The 19,920-nt window shown below is 36.4% G+C and overlaps 3 protein-coding genes across 3 annotated transcripts in view; 2 read left to right on the plus strand and 1 right to left on the minus strand.

Moving 5' to 3' along the window:
• The window catches only part of HemK2 (HemK methyltransferase 2), a gene marked incomplete in the record, with an annotated part of 278,137 nt that overhangs the window by 131,622 nt on the left and 126,595 nt on the right, over positions 1-19,920 (plus strand).
• LOC109031203 (large ribosomal subunit protein uL10m) lies at positions 39-8,610 on the plus strand. The gene is made up of 5 exons (XM_019042579.2): positions 39-200; positions 1,891-2,102; positions 3,171-3,281; positions 5,178-5,376; positions 7,408-8,610. The coding sequence occupies exons 1-5, from the start codon at positions 179-181 to the stop codon at positions 7,863-7,865; spliced, it is 1,002 nt and encodes a 333-aa protein (XP_018898124.2). The 5' UTR covers positions 39-178; the 3' UTR covers positions 7,866-8,610.
• On the minus strand, positions 10,288-19,792 carry Tspo (Translocator protein). The gene is made up of 5 exons (XM_019042582.2): positions 19,644-19,792; positions 17,426-17,540; positions 16,356-16,476; positions 15,743-15,837; positions 10,288-13,628 (listed from the first exon to the last, which is right to left on the minus strand). Exons 2-5 carry the CDS (start codon positions 17,525-17,527, stop codon positions 13,437-13,439), a joined length of 510 nt encoding a protein of 169 aa, XP_018898127.1. The 5' UTR covers positions 17,528-17,540; positions 19,644-19,792; the 3' UTR covers positions 10,288-13,436.

Below are 19,920 nucleotides of genomic sequence, written 5' to 3' on the forward strand. Positions count from 1 at the left end.
ATCCACCGCACCCCCCCCCCCCCCCCCCCCCGGGCACCGGTGTTGTGTTGTTTTTACTCCTCCTTTATCATCCCTTATCACGTTGCGGAGCGTAAACGTGAGCTACTCTAATTATTAGAAGTTCATTTTTCTTAAGAAGTTATTTGGGTCTATTGCAGCATTACCTCCAACTTCGAGAATGGTTTTCATCTCAAGAAAAGGTCAGTCTCCAAGTTGTTTAACTCTTCTCAGTAGTCTCAGATGTGCCTAACCTATAACTGGTGCTCATCTATAAGATCAAATTATTTAAAAAAAATTACTCTGTGCACACGGAAATTGCACCTGCTAATTTCGCTTTTCTAGTAATTTTTCAATCGAAGATAACTTGATGAGAAAAATTCTCTAATCATGTTGAGTTCTTGATGACGAACCCCAAGTGGCTCTTGCGGTCTACCTGCAATGCTGATTTTTAAAGAGCTGCCGAAGCACAGAAATTGTATGCTATGCCAACAGAGGGTTCACTCCCATTTACTTCAATGTATAGCGTTTTGTACTTTACGGCGTCTCTGCGTCGTTGCTTAATGAATGCATTCATCTATGTGAGAGAGTAGTTAGAGGAAGGCGTTGGAGAATGGACTGACATCATTGAGGACGGCCATGGACTCCAGTCGGTAGACAAAATGTGAACAATGCTCTCAAGTACTGTTATTCTTCTTTGGCAGAGAAGTGCTGTGAGTGAACCTTCTGGGCGAAACTTTCACCCTAGTACTACTATAACAAGGGCCATTTGTCGTGGATGACACAAATGGACGGTGAAACTGCATAAATGCGTATTTCGGTTGCTGTGGTTCAAAATCTCTCCTACCATTTTATTTTTTAAAAGGAGACGGAACCAACATCATGGCTGGAAGTTTTCACACAATATTCTTCATGAAGAGAAGAAAAATCACTGAAATTTTCAATAAATGACATTCAGTGGTTTTCCATGTAGAAAATACAGTATGACAGGAATGCTGCAATGTTCCAAACCGAGATACGCGTTTCTGCAGTGTTACCATCGAAATGCCTTTTCAGTAGATATGAAATGGTCCGAATGACTAATGGAATAATGTCACAATACATTCTTTTATATCTGAATATAGTTGGTGATTGACTAAGTATGCACAGAATACTAATGAAGTTAGTGCCGGCTAAATTTAGCATTTATTTTATTATGTTTCTTACGATCTCTTGACTCAGATGAAATTTTAAAATGGAACGACTATGTTCCAATCTCGAGAAAGTTGGGTCTGATAAGTGTATTTATTAGCAGCTTTTCATGCTCTATCAAGTTGAAAACTGTAGGTGATTGAAGAGCGAGCTCCTTTTTCTTTGTCTCGCCGAGCTGGAGAGATGACACGGTGGTGGGCTCGGTTCCAAACGAAAGGCTCCGCATCTTCAACTTAGCAACATGCACTTTTCTCCTCATGACACATGCTAATTGCTATAAAATGCACTTTCCAGACCAGATTTTCCAAGATTGGCATTCAGGAAGCACCATTTTAGGTATAAGCTCATCTTGCTCAGAAGATCTTATAGAGCATCACATCAGAACATCTCAAATTTTGAATTTTTATTTGTTGTACTATACAAATTTTCCCCAAACTCTATCAGCCACCCTAAAGTTCCGAGGAAGAAATCCTTTAAAAAAGAATCACAGGTTTCTTAGTATCAATACTGATGCTGCTCTTTATTATGGAAATGCATTCTAAACTGGCACACTCATCATGGGGGCATGCTCTAAAATTGAAGAAAAACTAAGGAGATCCTTGTCACCTTGGTTTTCCAATAATAGAATAACAAATTACTTATCTGATCCTGTGTATAAATGAGAATTGACGCTAATAACTTTCTCTTTCAATTTTTTCCCAGTTGTAGTCAGTCCTGGCTTAAACTTACTGAACAACATTCTCAAACGTCATGGATCCAGAAGGCCCAATACTGTGAAACCTAAGACTCCACACTTTGAAAGGCAGAAGTATCTTATTCTATCGAGGGTGCTCCTTCCTCCAAATCCAGAGGAGTTTTTACCGCAGTCAATGAAATGCCGGCTTAAGCTAGAGAAGGCGCCAAAAGTCAAAGAAGTAATATCCTAAGGCTTTCAGCATTTTATTCTTAAATGAACCGATCATTTTCTAATTGATGTAAATGCCACACATACGATTTTGAGAAAAACAAAAAATCCTGTATTAACCAATCAGCTGCAAATCTTGTCTTTACAAAAAAATGTGTACTTCCTGAGGCAGCAATTTCAAATTCAGAAATTCTTGTCGTCAAAGAAAATTTGCAATATTGACCCCCATCATTTGTCTTTCACATTTATCATTTGAAAAATAAGCGGTTCAGTTCTGGCGTTTCTTCTTTTGCATGAGTATCTAGATTTTCTTCTTAATAAATAATTTTCTTCTCTTATTTGGAAGGTGCTACCAGGTCCATTTTAGTTTTTTAGAAGAGATTCTAAATTTTATTTTTTTATAACTTTTGATCGTGTTTTAGCTTTGTCACCTGCAATGTTGTTTTGCAATGTTTGTTTGCAATTATTGAAATGACTTCTGAACACATGCATTATTCTCATAGAGACCATCAATTTAAGTAGTGGGTAACATTGTTGAATAATTTATCTTTTTAAGAATGGTCGATCTCAAAATAGTATTATTGCATGTTTACCAAATTTTACTCACTTGTATTTGTGGTGCAAGTTTAACAGATCTGCAATGTGAGCAGTTTTCAAAGATTCTTTCTCAAATATTCATCAAGGATAATATTTAGACTCACGTACCAATCACTATCAGATTATGTCAGGTATCCATAAGATTTAAGGAAATCCCTATCATTAATTTTCAGATTGTTTTGATGAAAGTAAGAGGGGACAGATTTTTGTTTAAAGAAAATGAATAAAAAAAGAAACAAAGTTTGGGGTATGAAGATCCAAATCGCAGATGGTTTACAATAAATTCTCAGTATTCAATTATTTATGATGTAAGTATTTTGCTGGAACAGTTCAACCAATATGTTCAGTCCAGTGCAGAGAATTACTAAACCTTTGCCGAATGATTATTTTCTTTTTCATTCTCTCCTTTTTTTCACTGTCGCTCTCTACCATTTATTTTTATCTTTTATTCTTCCTCTTATTTTTTTTTGCTTTATTTCAGGATAAGCCGTTTGCAGTGTTAATTGGCCGAAAAATTTTCAAAATGTGGGATGAGGCAAAAATGATCCTAGTTTTTCATCACAATTCCATCAAAGGAGATGAGCATTATAATGTGAGTACTATTGGAATACTAAAACTACTAGTGACTGTCTATTAAGTAACAGTTTTTCAATTGTGCTTTGCCTCTCAAGAAGAAAACCTAAATTACTTTGCATCAAAACACCCTCTTAATTCATGAGAATGCCAAAAAAACTTGAAGCTAAGTGCCTAGAATAAAGTAAAAAAATGACCTGGACAATTTTATTATTAATATCAGCGGTAAATTAAAGGGAATAACGACACAACATGTTGTCATAGACTGAAAAATGTATAGGAGACAAAATAATTAAATATTCTATTGGCACATACTGTGGATACTGATTGTCTATTGTTAATGTTTTGTAAATTTAAATGGCCACCCATTCCTATTTTTTCTCTGTACGCAATTAGCTCAGTACTAAAGATATAAGTTTAAGAAAATTATGAAAAAAATCGTCAATATGCTGCACATATTTATTATTTTTTTAAAGAAACTTTACAGCATTCCAAAGCTTTTCAGTCACATTGGATTGTCTCCAGGGTAGATTAAGTATAAAATCTTAGTGTTAAAGAGCAGAGCATCATAAACAAAAAGTATGAGTGTTGCCTGCTATGTAATCTCCACTTTTCTCTGCTTTTTAGTACCATGGTTAATGGTACCATGGTAGCACCATGGTACCTGTACCTAATCTCCCCTGAAGATGGTCCAGTGTGACCGGGAAGCCTCGGGTTTTTGTAAAGTTATTTCATAAAACAAGCGCAGTGAATTGGTTACTATTTTCATCCTTTTCCCAAACTATATGTATACTATTGATCAGCAAGCTTGGTTATAGGAACCATGCCATCGACAATAACTCTGCAGGAACCACAAAGATTTTGGATCGTGCTCATAAAATTTTGATAGGTGTACAGAAGCAACAGAAGTCCCGAGCTAAACAAATGGTCAAGTGAAAGTAGCTGAGAGATTATGCGAAAACTGCTGATGTCTATTTTTTCAACTAAGGTCTACATACCGGGCAATGTCATAGAACTAAAAAAAATTGTATTTACTAGAAAATTTTCTTTGTATTTTACAACGAGTTGTTAAACTGGCAATCAGTGGAGGTTTGCAGTTACTCTTTCAGATTGCGAGAGAGTTAGTCAGAATTTGCAGAATAAGTCCTTTAACCTATTTTAAATTTATTTTACTGTTTTGTCAGATGTCAAGTTCCTTCGTAAGTTCATTTTATAGCTTAAGCTGTATTTATATTTTCCAGCTATTTTTCTAAAGATTTGGGCACAGGATTTGTTTCAGAATTGGATTGCATTTTGCAAAAAGGAACCACTAGCATTGCAATGATGCTAAGATTGTGCAACTTCATCCTTTGCAATAAAATTGCGGAAATTGTGAAAAACTATGAAATTTAGATGGTAATTTTTGTCTTAAATTTACAGTTTTTAGCGAGTAAAATAGAAGCTATTAAGGGATAATCGGGTTTTTCCTCCAAGACAAAAGAAGTTGCACAATCTTAGCAACATTGCAATGCTAGTGGTTCCTTTTTGCAAAATGCAATCCAATTGATCATGCATAAATCCTGCCACTACAGATAATTTCGAATTCATTTTCATTAACTCCTTCTTAAAACTTTCTATGCAAGTCTCTCAGAGGTTTAATCCTGTCAACTTTCAATAGAATAATATTCTATTGTTTTAACATTTTCTTATCAATTTTTAAAACGTAATACTTGATAATTTCAAATATATACGTTCAAGTGCAAAATTTCGAAAACAGATATATTTTTCTTGTAGTGTAAAAACTCGACTTCTGTTAATTTTACTGGCAAAGCTTCATGTGTTGTACTTAAAATGGCTTATTTATTTGGCATGAAATTTAGTACAACCTTCCCACTGTAGCCAGTCCCTCTAACACATAATTTTCTTTTGTATCCAGTATAGGGTTCAATTCCATAGACAGCAAATGGAATACAGGAAATATTGGTTAAGCATGGTGAGGCATGCATTGAAAGATAGCAGATTTGAAAATGTTCTTCCAATCTACGGCTATAACTCAAGCTTTGTGTGCAGTCCAGAAGTTAAGCTGGCAGAATCTCTCAAGCTACTTACTAAGATGCCTGGTCTAGTTCTATTGAGTGAGTACTTACCTCTAATTCTCAGGGCTTAAGCAATTCATTGTGAGTGGCAACTAGGAGTTCAGAAAAATATGGATCCAGGTAATTTAATTTACTCCAGGGAGCGGACAAAGGGAAGAATGGATATGGGAGGATGCCTACAATAATAATTTCTAATGGACCTATGAAAATTAATATTTAGGAATAAATTTAATGGAAAAACATTATCTGTAGAAGTTGTGGACCATTAGAAAAGGTATGAATTAAAGCACTTAGCAAAATGTTTTCTCCTGATTTCATGAAGAAAAGGAATTACGCAAAGAAGCATCTAGAAACCAATTCCTAAATAAAATACAAATGTTTACAATTAACATTGCTTAAACCTCAAAAATGCGAATGACATCATTTGTGAAATCTATCTTTCATTTGTTCTGTGATTTCTGAATTTGCAGTTATACCTAAGAATCTTTTTCTGCGTAATATTTTGAGAGGACTACATATGACCTCTTTCTAGTGTTGGCCTTTACCACTGGCTTTTGCAGGTAGAGTTTTAGAAAGGTGTGCCATTGATAGCAAAACCTCTTACAAACCCTCACATGAAACTACACACTAACACAAAGGCCGCTTTTACAGCATTCTCATCAGAAAAGCTGATTTTGCTCAACTAACAAAACAAGTATATTTGGCTGCAAGATAGCTATCGAGCAGAACATTTCCAAACCACGTCGACAATTTTTGTTTAAATGAATCATCCCCACTGTAAAGTTAAGCTTGAGTGTACTGGGGCCAACTAGCTCTAGGCTTTGACTGTTTCAGAAGAAAATTAGGAAATAATGAGTCTGAGACTTGAGAAGTGGTAAGAGAGTGTGTATTGTCAGGGAAACTACGATGTACAACAAGAGAACAATTACATTTTAATGCCAATTTGGCTGGCTTTCATAGAACATGGTAAAATGATTGAAAAAATAATCAAGCTACAAGCCAAAAATAAATTAAACAAATAATTTTTGAAAAAATAATTGAGCTACAAGCCCAAAATAAATTAAACAAATAATATTTCAAAATGTTTCCACTTGTTGCACTGAAGAAGACCACAGTTGTTGGCGGTCGAAACTTTTGTTTTATTTTGTTTTCTGTAAGTTTTTTATTTCTCATCTCTATGTAGTTTGAAATATTATTTGTTTAATTTATTTTTGGCTCGTAGCTCGATTATTTTTTCAATCATTTTACCAAAGCAATTGCTTTGGTAGGCCCTGAGCCCAATCCTTTCGAACAGGTCTTACCGTTGTCTACAAGAATGGAGAGGCTGTAACTCCCTTACTGTGACGTCACCCTAGTAGATGAAACTTGGTCGTGGTTTAACAAATGTTCCTATGGGAGAACGCATGACAGGTGTTCCTTTTGTGCCGATATCCTCTCAGGGATCGATCTAATGGAAAAATTCACAAGCACCTTCTCTAAAGAGGATGAAATTTCAGTTCAGAAATCTGACTAGTCCATAAATGACATTGTCTGATAACTGAGAAAATGTATGCTAAATACCAATAATCGTTACTCCACTCAGATTCAAATGTGCCGCTCTTGCAACTCCGGCCGATCAAGGGCCACTCTGATCGGTCCATGTGGCAACTACCTCACCCATCAATGCTCCAATGGCCTGGAAATGATTGTTGTTTTTAGTAAATATGTACTAGTTTGACATCACAAAACTGACTAGTTCCAGCCTCTTCCATTCTCAAAGGCAATGGTCTTACATAATTGGAACCTCCATCGGAATACTCTGAAAGCAACAGGCCTCCGTGACCACCTGTTCCTTGGGGCTCAGAGATGTTAAAGAGCCTCTACCTGTCAGTCGAATCAAGGTAGCATGATGCCAAAGAGAGGAGGACAGGAGGCCCAGCCGCGCAAAGATTTAAACTTGTTTCTGGGTTACTTTAGCTTATAGTCAAGTATAAAGGAAAATATTTCAGCGGCTTCATAAATATTTTGCTTCAATTTTAATATTGTATTTCTAAATGTTTCATTTCTTTACCAAGTGACCTCTGTTTTCAGCTGCAATAATCGACAATAGGATGCTGAGCAGGGCTGAAATTGAGAGGTATGCCTCCATCGGCAACATAACCAATGCCAGGTCGCAATTTGTTTCGACCCTGAACTCGGCAGGTCAAAGTCTGGTGACTAACACTTCAAGCCTTCAACAAAACTTAGTCTCACTCTTAGATCTTCATGCCAAGCAGCTAAGTGACTCCAGTCCCTGTCCCCCGAGTCCTCCAGAATCATCTAACCTGATTGACGGTGCAATTGCTGGAGCAGTGCAGGATCATAGCGATTCCAAACCATCAGAGGCCTCTGTTCAAGCATCAGATAGTACTGATTCCAAACCATCAGAGGCCTCCGTTCAAGCATCAGATAGTACTGAGAAATCCTCAGAAGGAGAGAGTGAAAAGTCGGAAGACAGCTCCTCAAGCAGTAGTGATTCTGATTCAGACTCCGATTCTGAGAAAAAGTAATGTTGCCATCTGTATTTTTTGTACTTAGTGCTGTAAATGGTTTATCTCAGGTTGGGGCTATCCGCAGGCCTCTCGTTGCCTGAGTATATAAGAGTCTGAAGACAGGCTATTCAAAGCTCATCATAAAAATGTCAGGCAAATGAAATGATCAAGAATGAATCGGACAACTCCACAAGCTGCAGTTGATGTTACTTTGCTTGTAGTATGCCGATAATTCAGTATTATAACAGGCAAGGAGTTTTTACTTTCTCTACACTCTTTCCAGTGTAGTAAAATTTACCATTTTCCCAAGTTATGTTTCAAAAGTTATTTGCCTCTAATTGAATCTGACCGATGATGTGACAACTAAGCATTTCTTTCAGCTTTTTGTTAAGTTTTTCTGGCATCTTTAACCTTTGACATAGAAATTGATGATGAAAAGTGCTGAAATAGATTTCTCTGAATCACATCATTGGTCAGGTTACGTTTTAAAAAGGGAAAGAAATCTCTAAAACCCGAAAAAGAATTGTCTGTTTCTTCATTAAGTAAGCAAACTATATTAAAGCATAACTTTCTCAGAGGAATTGCTTCAAGTACTCAACGCTTGTTATCCACCTCATGAAAGTTGCTTAACTCAGTGAGCTGCATACAAGATTAAATTTTCAGAAAAATTAAAGTAACTTCTACCTTTTTATACATAGAAATTATCTCTGAAAATGCAAATTAATTGTTTTTTATTTTATGTTATTAAAGAAAACTTGACGGACACTGTTTCATCTTAACTTTTTCTAATCCTTTGTAGAAATATATGGTTGAAACCAGTTATTTTGGTTTATCTTTCCTTTAAGGAATAGTCGCTTGCATTAAACTGTACAACTCGGAGTTTGCCTTGTGCCCAAGTATAAAACTCACAAGGGGAGACTCAGTAGTAACCACATTTGATTTTAATGCAGTTTTCAGCGAAAAGTAGATCCATGGTCGTTGATTGATAGGTATTTTAAGTTTTTGCAAATGGGCCTCCAACCACCCCCTTTTCTCCTAAAAAAACTGACTGATAATAACTACTGATAATCATTTGCAACTCTAATTTTTGCACCCTACCATATCATAAAAGGTGGCGCAATGCCTTGCCTTGGTGGCTATTGCCTTGTCGCACTTAGGTTGTTAGTTTAATTTCGTATTATATTTTCCCCGTTTCATTCGAGTTATCATTTTTATCACAATTAAATTAAAACAACAAAATTTTTAAATGAACGAACAATACGGAAACTCTCACCGGAACATTCCCTTCCATGATGACTTTCTTATTGTGTCGGCGTTCATTTATACCTTTCATTATTTTATTTGAATCATAAAAGAAAAAATATAACTCAAATTGAACAGAAAAAATAAAATTGGAATGGTTGGGAGTCAAACTCCTTACCTCGCATTTGCAAGGCAAGGGCTGTACTGTTATGCTTCTGCTTCAGACTCAGCAGATCCTCATACCTCAGATGATGACGTTTGGGGGCTAATAACGGACAATTTTTTGAGGGGTTTTGAGGCACATTTCCGAAAACTGAAAATCACCCATCAATAACTGCACTTGAACTATTTTTCACTCCAAACGGCATCAACATCACAGGCAGCCACCTCTGAGCCTCCCTTGGTCAGTCTAAACCTATGTTTAAAAACCACCGAAGTTGGTATACACTCTACAACTGTCCACCTGGTCTAAGATGCATTATAATTAAATTCTCTTGAAAAGAAGAGGTTCAGTTTTGGATTTAAGCCAAACATCATTACAACAAAATGTAATTCCCTCTGGCTATGGCGCAGCTAAAACGTTTCGATGGCCGTAGAGTGGAACCATGTATCCCCGTTTGTAAGGTTGCAGACTTCCTATCATACTTACTTTATTTTCTCTTTGGAAAACTAGCGAATGTAATATCTTAAAAACTTCCTTGAGTGTTTTTCTCTATTAGCATAATATCCTGCAACATTGGCAAGCTATGAGGCTACTTTATTTCTTTTAGAATGAATAATAAAAAGAAAGGAGCTTTGAAAAAACTAACGAAATAAGGCACTTTTGAGATGCATCAATAGAGGTGCGTGATTTGGTGATTAGACTATCAATTTAATTTTCATATTGGCATGTAAACCATGTAAAAAATGTCCGATTTATCAGTGGATACATTTTAATTTTGATCTGAAGTCATCAGACCACTAAATCAAGTCTTTAAGTGTTCTCCCAGGGCCCAGCCTATGAATTGCTCACTTCATACTTTAGGCTCCAAAAATTGACTAAAGCCATGCGCAGCAATTAAACAAGTGCTGGGGAAAACGACAAAAGAAACCATCTTAAAATATTTTGAAATGAGTTCTTTGGAATGAAACTGATTATTAATCTAGTGCCAATGATCGGGAGAAAAGCTGATAACTTGTTTCAAGTAAAAACAATAGGTTGATCATAAAATATTTAATGCACAATTACATTCAAACAAAATACCCTCAGGTATACAAAAGATAAATTAAAAGAAAGGCTTATTATTATTACTTGCTTCAGGAACCGTACTTCACCGTCACTAACTAAAAATCAAAGAAAGCTTAATTAAACAAGGCTCCACAATTTGTTTACTCTTGACAAAACAAAGAAATGGAAAAAATAAAAAAATATAAATTTTCTTGTGGCAACATAAAACTCAGTAACATTCACTTAATCTAGCAGTCTATTCAAATGTTCAGTAAACTATAAAAATCAAAACAGCGTATAAATGAAGCAAATAGGGTATTGGGGGGCACGAACTCTACTCCTCAACTTCAAAGGGTCTCGCTGTTAGAGGAGCAAATCGACTTACTTTTAAAAGATGTTTAAATTTCAGAATAAAGTGGATGCAATTGAGGCACTGAATGGGAAAAGGGCACTTCTCGCTTCCAGTGTATCAGTCTTTTCTAATATTTCATTCATTGTAAGGAAACAGGATGCATCCATTTCACCAAAAATACCTCTGAATATTCCTTATGATTCTACAATTTTCTAAGGAAAGGATTCTGGAAAAATCACACATTAAATTCTTCTTTAAGGGATTAATTGGCGACAAAAATTCTAAAGGACTGCAATCGAGTAGTGCCTTTTTAGCATCCAGTGCCTCAATTCATATACTTTTTAAGAGCGAAAAGAGCTCACTGTGTTTGTATTGAGTTTTGCAACTAATTTGATGTCTGAAATTGGATAGTGCTTTGGCAAAAGTTCAACTGTTCCAACTCAAAATCCTTTCGGTATAAGAATTTTTCATAGCTTTAATTTGGTAAAAACAAGAAGTAACTCTCACCAAACTCGTTTGGACAATTCTTGTGCTTGGTAGGGAATCAAAGTTTTCATCACCTCTGTCAATCAGCACATGTTTGCTCTTGCAAACCATTGTTGGATTTAATCATCAAAAGGAACAAACTTGTTTGTGTACCTACTCCAAAAATGACTTATCAATTACTGGTCTTCTTACACAGAAAGGTGCTCACCTAAATGTGTTTATGCACATGGTTTCTGTTGCAAGTAAATGTACTAAAAAAATTAGGAATACTGATGGTGAAATTTACACTTTATTTGACTGAATGACAATTAAAACAGATGAGAAATTGCTCATTTATAAAAATGATTAAGCCAAACATCTTACATACTATATCTTAAAAAGCAAGAAAGGTACATATTCAACTTTAAGATGTTTCCTGATCATACAAGAGGTAGCGACTCATGGTCAAGTCAATGACATCTGAGGATATTGTTCAGTTGTTTCATAAGCCTCTTTGACAAAACTAAAGCTAAATTTGTTATTTACGGATCTAAAACATTGTGTACTTAAGTGAGAAAGATGATAAAAAACTACGATAAATCAAGGGATACTTTTAACTTGTAAATAAAAAATTAAAAAAAAAAGGTCTTTATGCGCTGTTTTTTGATGATATCCAATCCTTAAAAGAAATATTACAAGCATAAAGGATGAAACATTGAAGAGAACCATAACGGAACATGAGAGACAGAACTGAATAACTGTCGCTAAAAAAACTGACACGAATACGGCTGGGTCTATGAAATGGGATGTCCAAAAATTGGGGACTTACTTTTTGAGGCCTGTGATGCTAAAGGCTGCAGAAAAAAGGAATCATAAGCTCTCAATCAAGAAAGGCAGGAACTAGATCAGTGTACATCTTGATTTAAGTATCAAAAAAGGCTTTCAATTAGCGATGACTTCGCTCCGATCTTAAACTTGTTGGTTTTAAGCCGTTTGATTGAGAAAATTTCACTGGAGAAGTGAAACCTTATTCCACCGAGCCAGTGACACATTTAAATATAATTGCACACATATTGAGCTGAGAAAGCGTTACGGCTAAAAAGCAAATTTTTGCGATCAGATGCAGAATTTGTGCATTTATTTTATGATTTTTAATTTTCTCAGTCGTTGCAATTAGATAACATTTAACAAATAAAATGATATTTGTTGCAACCATTACATAAAAAAACAGTTTGCGTGGGAAACGCAAGATGGGTAAGTAAATTGGCATTACCTCACCTTCTTTGCGCCTCACACCGACTGGTTAAGGGCAGCAACATACCTAGGTTTGCATCTCAGCCCTGAACCAGCAGATGCGGGATGCAAAAATTTAAGCAACGCAAATTGACCTACCTGTCTTGTGTCTCCGATGCAAATTTATTTTTTCTGTGCACAGATGAATTTCATTAATTATCTCCTACATCCATAGAAAATCTTATCTACTTCATAATTTTCTTGACCAAGTTCCTTATGTTGATCATTAAATGTATGAAGCTTATTCATAAATGAATTGGATCCAACCAGTAATGTTAATTCACTTTCAGGTATAGTCGGAACCCTCTTTAATTATAGAATTCTTTCTTGAATCACCTATCATTCATTTGCTCGTCTTACTAAAGGACATATTTTGATGATAAAATAGGGCGTCAAAAGAATTTCAAAGAAAAAATTATAGATATTCTCCTAACTTCTTCCCGTGAATTGGACCAATTTTGTTACATTAGTTGCAATATTCATTGGTATGGAGCCATCATTGAAAATGTTCACAGTAAGTTTGACACTGGCCAAATATAGAGGGACGATATCAATGGACCTGGACTTCTTTGGGCCTTTCTTGTCGGCAATTTAACAAATATGAAAGTGGATTTTTGATTTCTGAAATTTCATTGTGAGGAGAGAGAGAGCAATACAGCTTCAATTGAATTTCACAACATTTGTTGACTTGCACTTATCTTGCGATTGGCTTGGAACAACTTATTCTACTGAGCCACTGAGATGCGAAATGTTTTAAGAATTTTCTTCAGGACTTCAAGCTACTTCTAGGACCCATCATTAAAATAGTTGACTTTTGAGACCAGTAAACACCCTGATGAATTCATGTTCGACATTGAATGGTTGTTGCAGCTTTGACGAAACTCAAATATTACCGATTCTTACCAATAATTACATCCAATCGCCAAAATTTGCTTATTACGCATGGGTAAAAATCTACCCACTCTGCCATGAATACTTGTCTAATAGATACTGTGAGGAAATAAAAGGCTTTGCTCTAAAGTTCCTGAGTTTAATCTGCCTTTGCATCAGCGGCTTTGATCTCTGGTTTGTTGTCCCGATAAATTGTGTATGTCAAGGCTGATGCTAGTGTAAGCCAAGCTAGATACGGCAGCAGGAGTAAACCAGCTGTTTTATTCACTCGGGAAAAGAGATACGAGGTAGCAGCGGCAGAAATCCATAGAGCAGCGATGTCAATTAAAGCCTGAAATGACACCAAAATGAGGTTCAGTTTATAATATGAGTTATACATTTTACTCATGGTAATGTTTGAGAAAAAATTATTGAATAAACGAGCCGAGATTAAAACAAATATAAAATATGCACAAATTCAACTACTTATTTCGGATGAAGTAAATATTTAATCATTGCAGGGCTCACAAGTGTGCATTTTCTACAGCAAATACTCTTTTCTGTATTTTTTACATTATGCATCATGGAGGCAGAAACAGTACTGAATTTAGGTAGAATGCAGTTCTGCTAGCAGGACACTTGACTGTTTCGACTCTTGTGAAAAAGCGCTGGAAAAACTTCTTGCTTCTGAAGTAGACTGATTGTTGAGCGTTTCAAGTTAAGGAAAAAGGACTCTGAAGTTGTTTGACCTCTCTTAATTGACTACTGAAGTAATCAAGCTGACCTGCTATGCGCAAAATTTGTAGGAATTCTCTTCCTAGGAATTTCCAGACTTTTCCAGGTTGCCGTAAATTCCCTGAATTTCCATGTTTTCTAGACCACCATTAACTATGCTTCAACTAACAATATGTTTTTACTACTGACATTCCTTAAAGGAGATTTATGGTGGTCGCATTTTGTACCCTCTTGATGTCACATGGCATCGGGTACATTTTGGGTGCATCCTGATTGTATGGCAAAGCATGTGCCCTCTGCGCATCACAGCCTTTAAAATGGCAGCTTAACTCGAAATGCGACCAACTTTCTTTATCCGCCTTGGGTTCATCCTTAGCTTTCACCTTCTTGCAACCTGTCCATTACTTGCTCAAACTGACTTGTTCCTGTTTGTAGGTCTAAAACAATTGATCAACAATTACTCTTTACCAATTTTTCTACTTGTGTTTGATCCTTCGCCCCTATTCATATAATTTAGCTCTTTGTTTTCGTCTAGAGCTGGTCCACACCGCACTGAGGCAGTTAGTAACCCGGAACATGGCAAAATTCTAGGGAAAATCTGGAAAACAGCACTTAGCATCCATTCCTTTGGAGGACTCGTTTGGAATGCTGAGAGCAGAAACACCTATGTTTTATGAAAAAACTTCTAATGGGAGATTCCACCCTAAAAACTAGAAAAAACTACCTTTAGTTAGGAGAAAACATCCAAAAATTAGAAAAATTGCTTAAAATATCAAAGAGAGGAGCTGAAGGTTGAAACATTACTCTGCCTTTTTTACCATAATTTGTGATCTAGGTTGCTGTAATATCATGGTTTCTGCATTGAAATAACTACAGTATATCGATGGTGAAACCGCAAAACGGTGTTTACAAAATCTGCGCTCTGTTTTAATTTTTTAAGAGAAAACCAGAGAAATATTGTGCCTTGAAATTTTCACACAATTACTCTATGTAGAGAAGGAAAATCACTCAAATTTTCCAGAGAGGAAGTAAAGAAGTTTTCTTTGTGAAAAAATAAGTAACACAGGAAGTCAGCAACACCACAAACATGCTTGACGATATGCATGTCTGCATCTTCACCATCGATGTACCCTTTTCTGCCATCTATCACCTCAAGCGTTCACTTCGAAGCTATTACACATTCTGCGATGAAAGATTGTAGAGAGTTGCAATTGGGATGGCAGAAAAACTTTGTAGATAAAAGAAAGAGTCACACAAATCAAATGGTCACTACCATCAACATTGCAGCGAATATTAACCCAAAAGCAGCTGCAATTTTGCATATTGAAAGGCTATCTGCTCAGTAAAAATCAGTTGTAACGAAAACTGAAGTGAGAAAGTCAATGGCTGAACTCAGGAACCATGCACCTTGATTGATATATTGCACAATTCCCGTATTATCTACTTCATTTCTTGAATAAGTAACTGATCAATTTATTCCTTAGAGATATCCATTATTTTTTTCTCTCTGTTTGAAGAATATCTTATAAGAATTTCAAGAGATCAGGTTGCTATTATTTTTTTTCTGAAAAATAAAATGGAAACAGGGATTCTGAAACATGTCAAAGGAGAAAAGAGGTTCCAGAGTTTAGATATCGATATGCTTCGTGTTGGTACCCAGATTTAATAAATTGGGCAATGTCAGAGTTTTCAACCATGAGAATAAAACTCCGGTCTTTTCAAAGAACTCACCAATTTAAGATTGTGGGCACCAAAGAAGATAGGAGTCCAAGCCCAGTTTAATGCTAATTGGGTGCCGTAGACAGCTAAGGGCAATTTGGCTGGACCTGGGAAGAAAGAAACATAAGTCAACATGATAAATAACTAAAATAATTTTAGAGAACAGATAAAAAGTAAAAAAGAGTAATTTAATAATTTCAAAGGATAAGACTCACACTCTCTTTTTTTCTTCACGGAAACTTATTCAAAAGAAGCAAATGGGACAGATAAGCTTGGAAGGAATTGGCCTGCGCAGTTGATTCCCACAGTTTTTGGTACAAGAAAAAGATGCGCATGGTAAAATCGCACACAAAAAAGGCACTGCCGAGCAATATAACAAACAATTCTTCTTCTCGCATTAACAAAAGATTGCAACACACCCATTGAGCAGTAGGGATCTAGAAGTCTTTCAAAAATATGTAGTGCTAAATGTATGGATTTTTCGACCGCACCCCACTTACATCACTTTTTTTGACGTAGGTTCCTATTCTTCAACATTTAGGGACAGAATGGCATGACACTTTCCTCACCCCCCCCCCCCCCCACATAACTTATTTTACGAACCGCCTTTTAAAAGAGTACTTACCACTGAAGCCACCACCATCTCTGTAGACAATATAGGAGGCATAACCCATACTAGAGTACAAAGTGGTCCAGACTGGGCCAAAGTAGTAGTTTGGTGGGCGCCATGATGGAAGTTTCAAAGTCTGTAATAATAAAGAAATGAGTGTTACTTTTAGGGTTATTTACTTACAACTTTTCCCTCTATCAGGAGCTTACAAGTTATAAATCAAGTAGATTAGAAACATACTGACTGTGACATAATGCCATGGAGGAAAAAAAAAGCCATCACGTGGATTCTTGAAGTCGAGTTGCAGAAAACATTTTCTTTCTTGATTCACTGGGATCATATAAACAAAGCTTTCCTGACAATTTATCAAATATATTGAATATCGGTAAGTATTTCAGTGTTTCTCAACTCTGATGAGGGTCATCTAAAAAGTGAATTAGCCTATGTATAAATTCCAAACTGATCATTGGGGAGATGGTGAACTTCTACCCAGATGATACAGGTGGAAGGAGTCTGGCCTGTAGATGATAGTTAGGGAAAAATAGAAAATTAGATTAATAAGTAGGCTAGGGATTGGCTCAATCTGATCTGCAAGCAGACGGGATTCGCCTTTGAGGGCTATTTAAAAAAAAAAAAAATTGAGAAATTGGTTCCTTTACAGATTCAACCAACCAGGAGAAAAACTTGATCCCAGGAGATTTGTAAGGTCAGTATGTCTGCATTTCAGTCTAATTAGGTTTTTTTTTTTTTTTTTTTTTTTAGATTCTTATTTTGTAAACTTCCAAAGGAATTATATACAATATCTTTACAATGTAATAAATCAGTATACAAGAGACAACAGAGTAGTTTCTTAATTCTTGAAAAAAAAGGAAATTAGGTTTTAAGACCAACATGATTAAAGGCTTGAGGGCTGTATTAACGTCAAGTACTGAGGAAATAACTACTACCTGACATGGTGTCAAGGGACGTGGCGTGATACAAAATTATGTAATTAGGTATTAAAACTGTGTATTTGAGCATTTACTCTCAATTTACCAGTTTCTTTTTGTTATAGGTTAAAGCAATATTGTTTCAAACAAACTTACCGGATACCATGTTTTTACACTCTCACGAACAAAGTAGCCACCTGCCATACCGCCGATGTTTGGTAAAATGGTGGCTCCAAAAGAAATCGCATTGAAATCCATATTTTCAATAGTCCTGCAAAAAAACAAGCCATGAACAATAGGCTAGAAATATTTAGCACATGCAAAACTTAAAGGTTCGGAAAAAAAATATCGACTTCATTTTTCCTTAATTTGAAACCTAGGTAATTCATTTCTCATCATTATTAAAACTACTGACAGAATTTATAGGAAAAAATTGTCTCTTCTTTCTCTCCTGGGAAGAAAGTCTTATTACTAGAGAGGAAAATGCCTTCAGATGACGACATTTGTGAAGGTTCAAGTGACAGCAATGTAAAAATTATCAGACCTAGATTATTGAGTTTCTCCGTGTATATATAGGTAGTTAGGCAGCAGCCACCCATCGTTGTCAACCTTTTAGGGGGAGTTTTTTAGGATTGTGCCCGGGTGGCTACCGCCACCTAGAATTTCTGAGATAGAAACAACCCCCCCAAAAAAACACGAAACAGAACAGGTGATTGAATTAAAGAGCACCATAATTTTTTGAAGGATGAAAAACACAATCTCAATAAAAAACTTGGGCATGTTGTGCGAGCATAATATGTTTATATTATTTGCTTTGGTTTGGGCCACTGAACGATCAATCGTTGAATATTATAACGAACAAAAATCACTACATCAGTCTATATCAATCAAATAGGCAATGTATGCTGTTGGTTCACTGAGCTTAATTCAAGCGGATTGACTAAACATCTGACAAAAGCAGACGAAAAGTTGAATGGAGAGTTGAGGGTAGAAGAAATTTAAATAAATTACTGTTGGCATGTGATATCATCACATAGAATTTGGGTATCTCTGGCAGCATCTGCCACCAATTGGTTGAAATGTTGAACAAAAAGTTGAGGATGACCAGTGGCGTAACGGACTTCCGCTGGGCCCCCCCGCAAAATTTTTTCTAGCTCCCCCCCCCCATGTCGATAAAATTCCAAAATTATTCCCCCCTCCCGCCCCTTCCCATTTTGTTGCCCGAGACATCTCAAATCACGGACTTGGAATGCCTCACCCCTTACCGTCCCGGATCCCTTACCCGATTAAATGGGGCCCCTAAAGGATCAAGGATCTAAAGGGTGGCAGGGGCCCAGCCCAGGCCCAAGGATCTACAGAGGGGCGTAGGCCCAAGAATCAAAGGGCCCCCAAGAGCCTTGGGGCCCTTTAGGTTCTTGGATCTCCCAAAGCCCGAATTACGAAAAGTGACAAAAAAAGAAAAAATGTTTAGTAATCACTGAGTGGACATTGGAAGGCAGGGGCCCTCCTGCAAACAAAAAGTTAGGAACAGTCCGAAAGAAGTATAAAATACCCCGTGCTAACAATAAAAATCAGAGGAAGAAGCCCCATCTCGGTAAGTAAAGGCCCAAAGTTTGAAACCAAAGCTAAGCATCAAAAAGAGAGAGAGAAAAAAAAAAAATTCCGGCGGCCGAGGGCCCCCTAGGCGCCTGGGCCTCCCTGCATAGCAGGGTCTGCGGGGGCGCCCGTTACGCCACTGAGGATGACGTTGCATTCAAGATTCCATTCAACTTTTCATCCGATTGCTGTGCTCTGTTCTGGTATCAGTATCACACAATCCAACTTTTCATTCAACAGGAGTGAAAAAAAAGTTGAATGAAAATTTAAGACTTGTGAATAAAGCTTGATGGAAATGTCATGACCTACGAAAACAGTAGCAGTAAATTTAGTTGATGATACTTCTCTAAGTTGAGAAAGCTAATCCATCATTTGATGGCATTATCACCGAAAACTCATGCATGGAAAGTTCTAAGCCTTGAATTCTTTAGTCAATGGCAAGGATAACGCACAAAGCCAAACTACATGCTCAATTACTTTACAGAATTAGTAATTCTACATAGTAGAAATGCTGATTACATAACTGGAGCTAATAGTGTCAATCATGATTTAGGTTTAAGTACATTGGAAGACGTCCGATGTTAATTTTACTTGTAAGTATGCAGTTACAGAAATAACAAGTTATGCAATTAGGAACGCTGTCTAAAACATTTGAAGATTGTAGATAATTGCATCCTGATTTCTGCACTAAAGAACTGTGAGAGGAAGTTCGAATATGTACAATGCGAACTAATTTTAGACTTTCAGAATTATCAAACTCGAGGATGTCTGTACTTACAAGTGAGAAGCTGGAATCCACAACAAAGTGAAGACAGTACTCTGGTTGTCTAATTGCAATTAATGAGATTTAGTTTAAATCTCTTGGATTATCTTTAGATAATACTGAGGTGAATGTGCACGGAAAGTGGTGGAGAAATAATGAAAACAGGGAATGATGAAACAATAACAAAGCAAGTGATAAGTGAAGTGATGTCATGAAAAATGTTGCCAATTCTATTTATTTAGATTCCTTTGTTATGATGGGGATGTAATGGCGCGAAAGTTGAATATTATCT

This window comes from Bemisia tabaci, chromosome 4 (genome assembly GCF_918797505.1).
Source record: "Bemisia tabaci chromosome 4, PGI_BMITA_v3".
NCBI classification, from domain to species: domain Eukaryota; kingdom Metazoa; phylum Arthropoda; class Insecta; order Hemiptera; family Aleyrodidae; genus Bemisia; species Bemisia tabaci.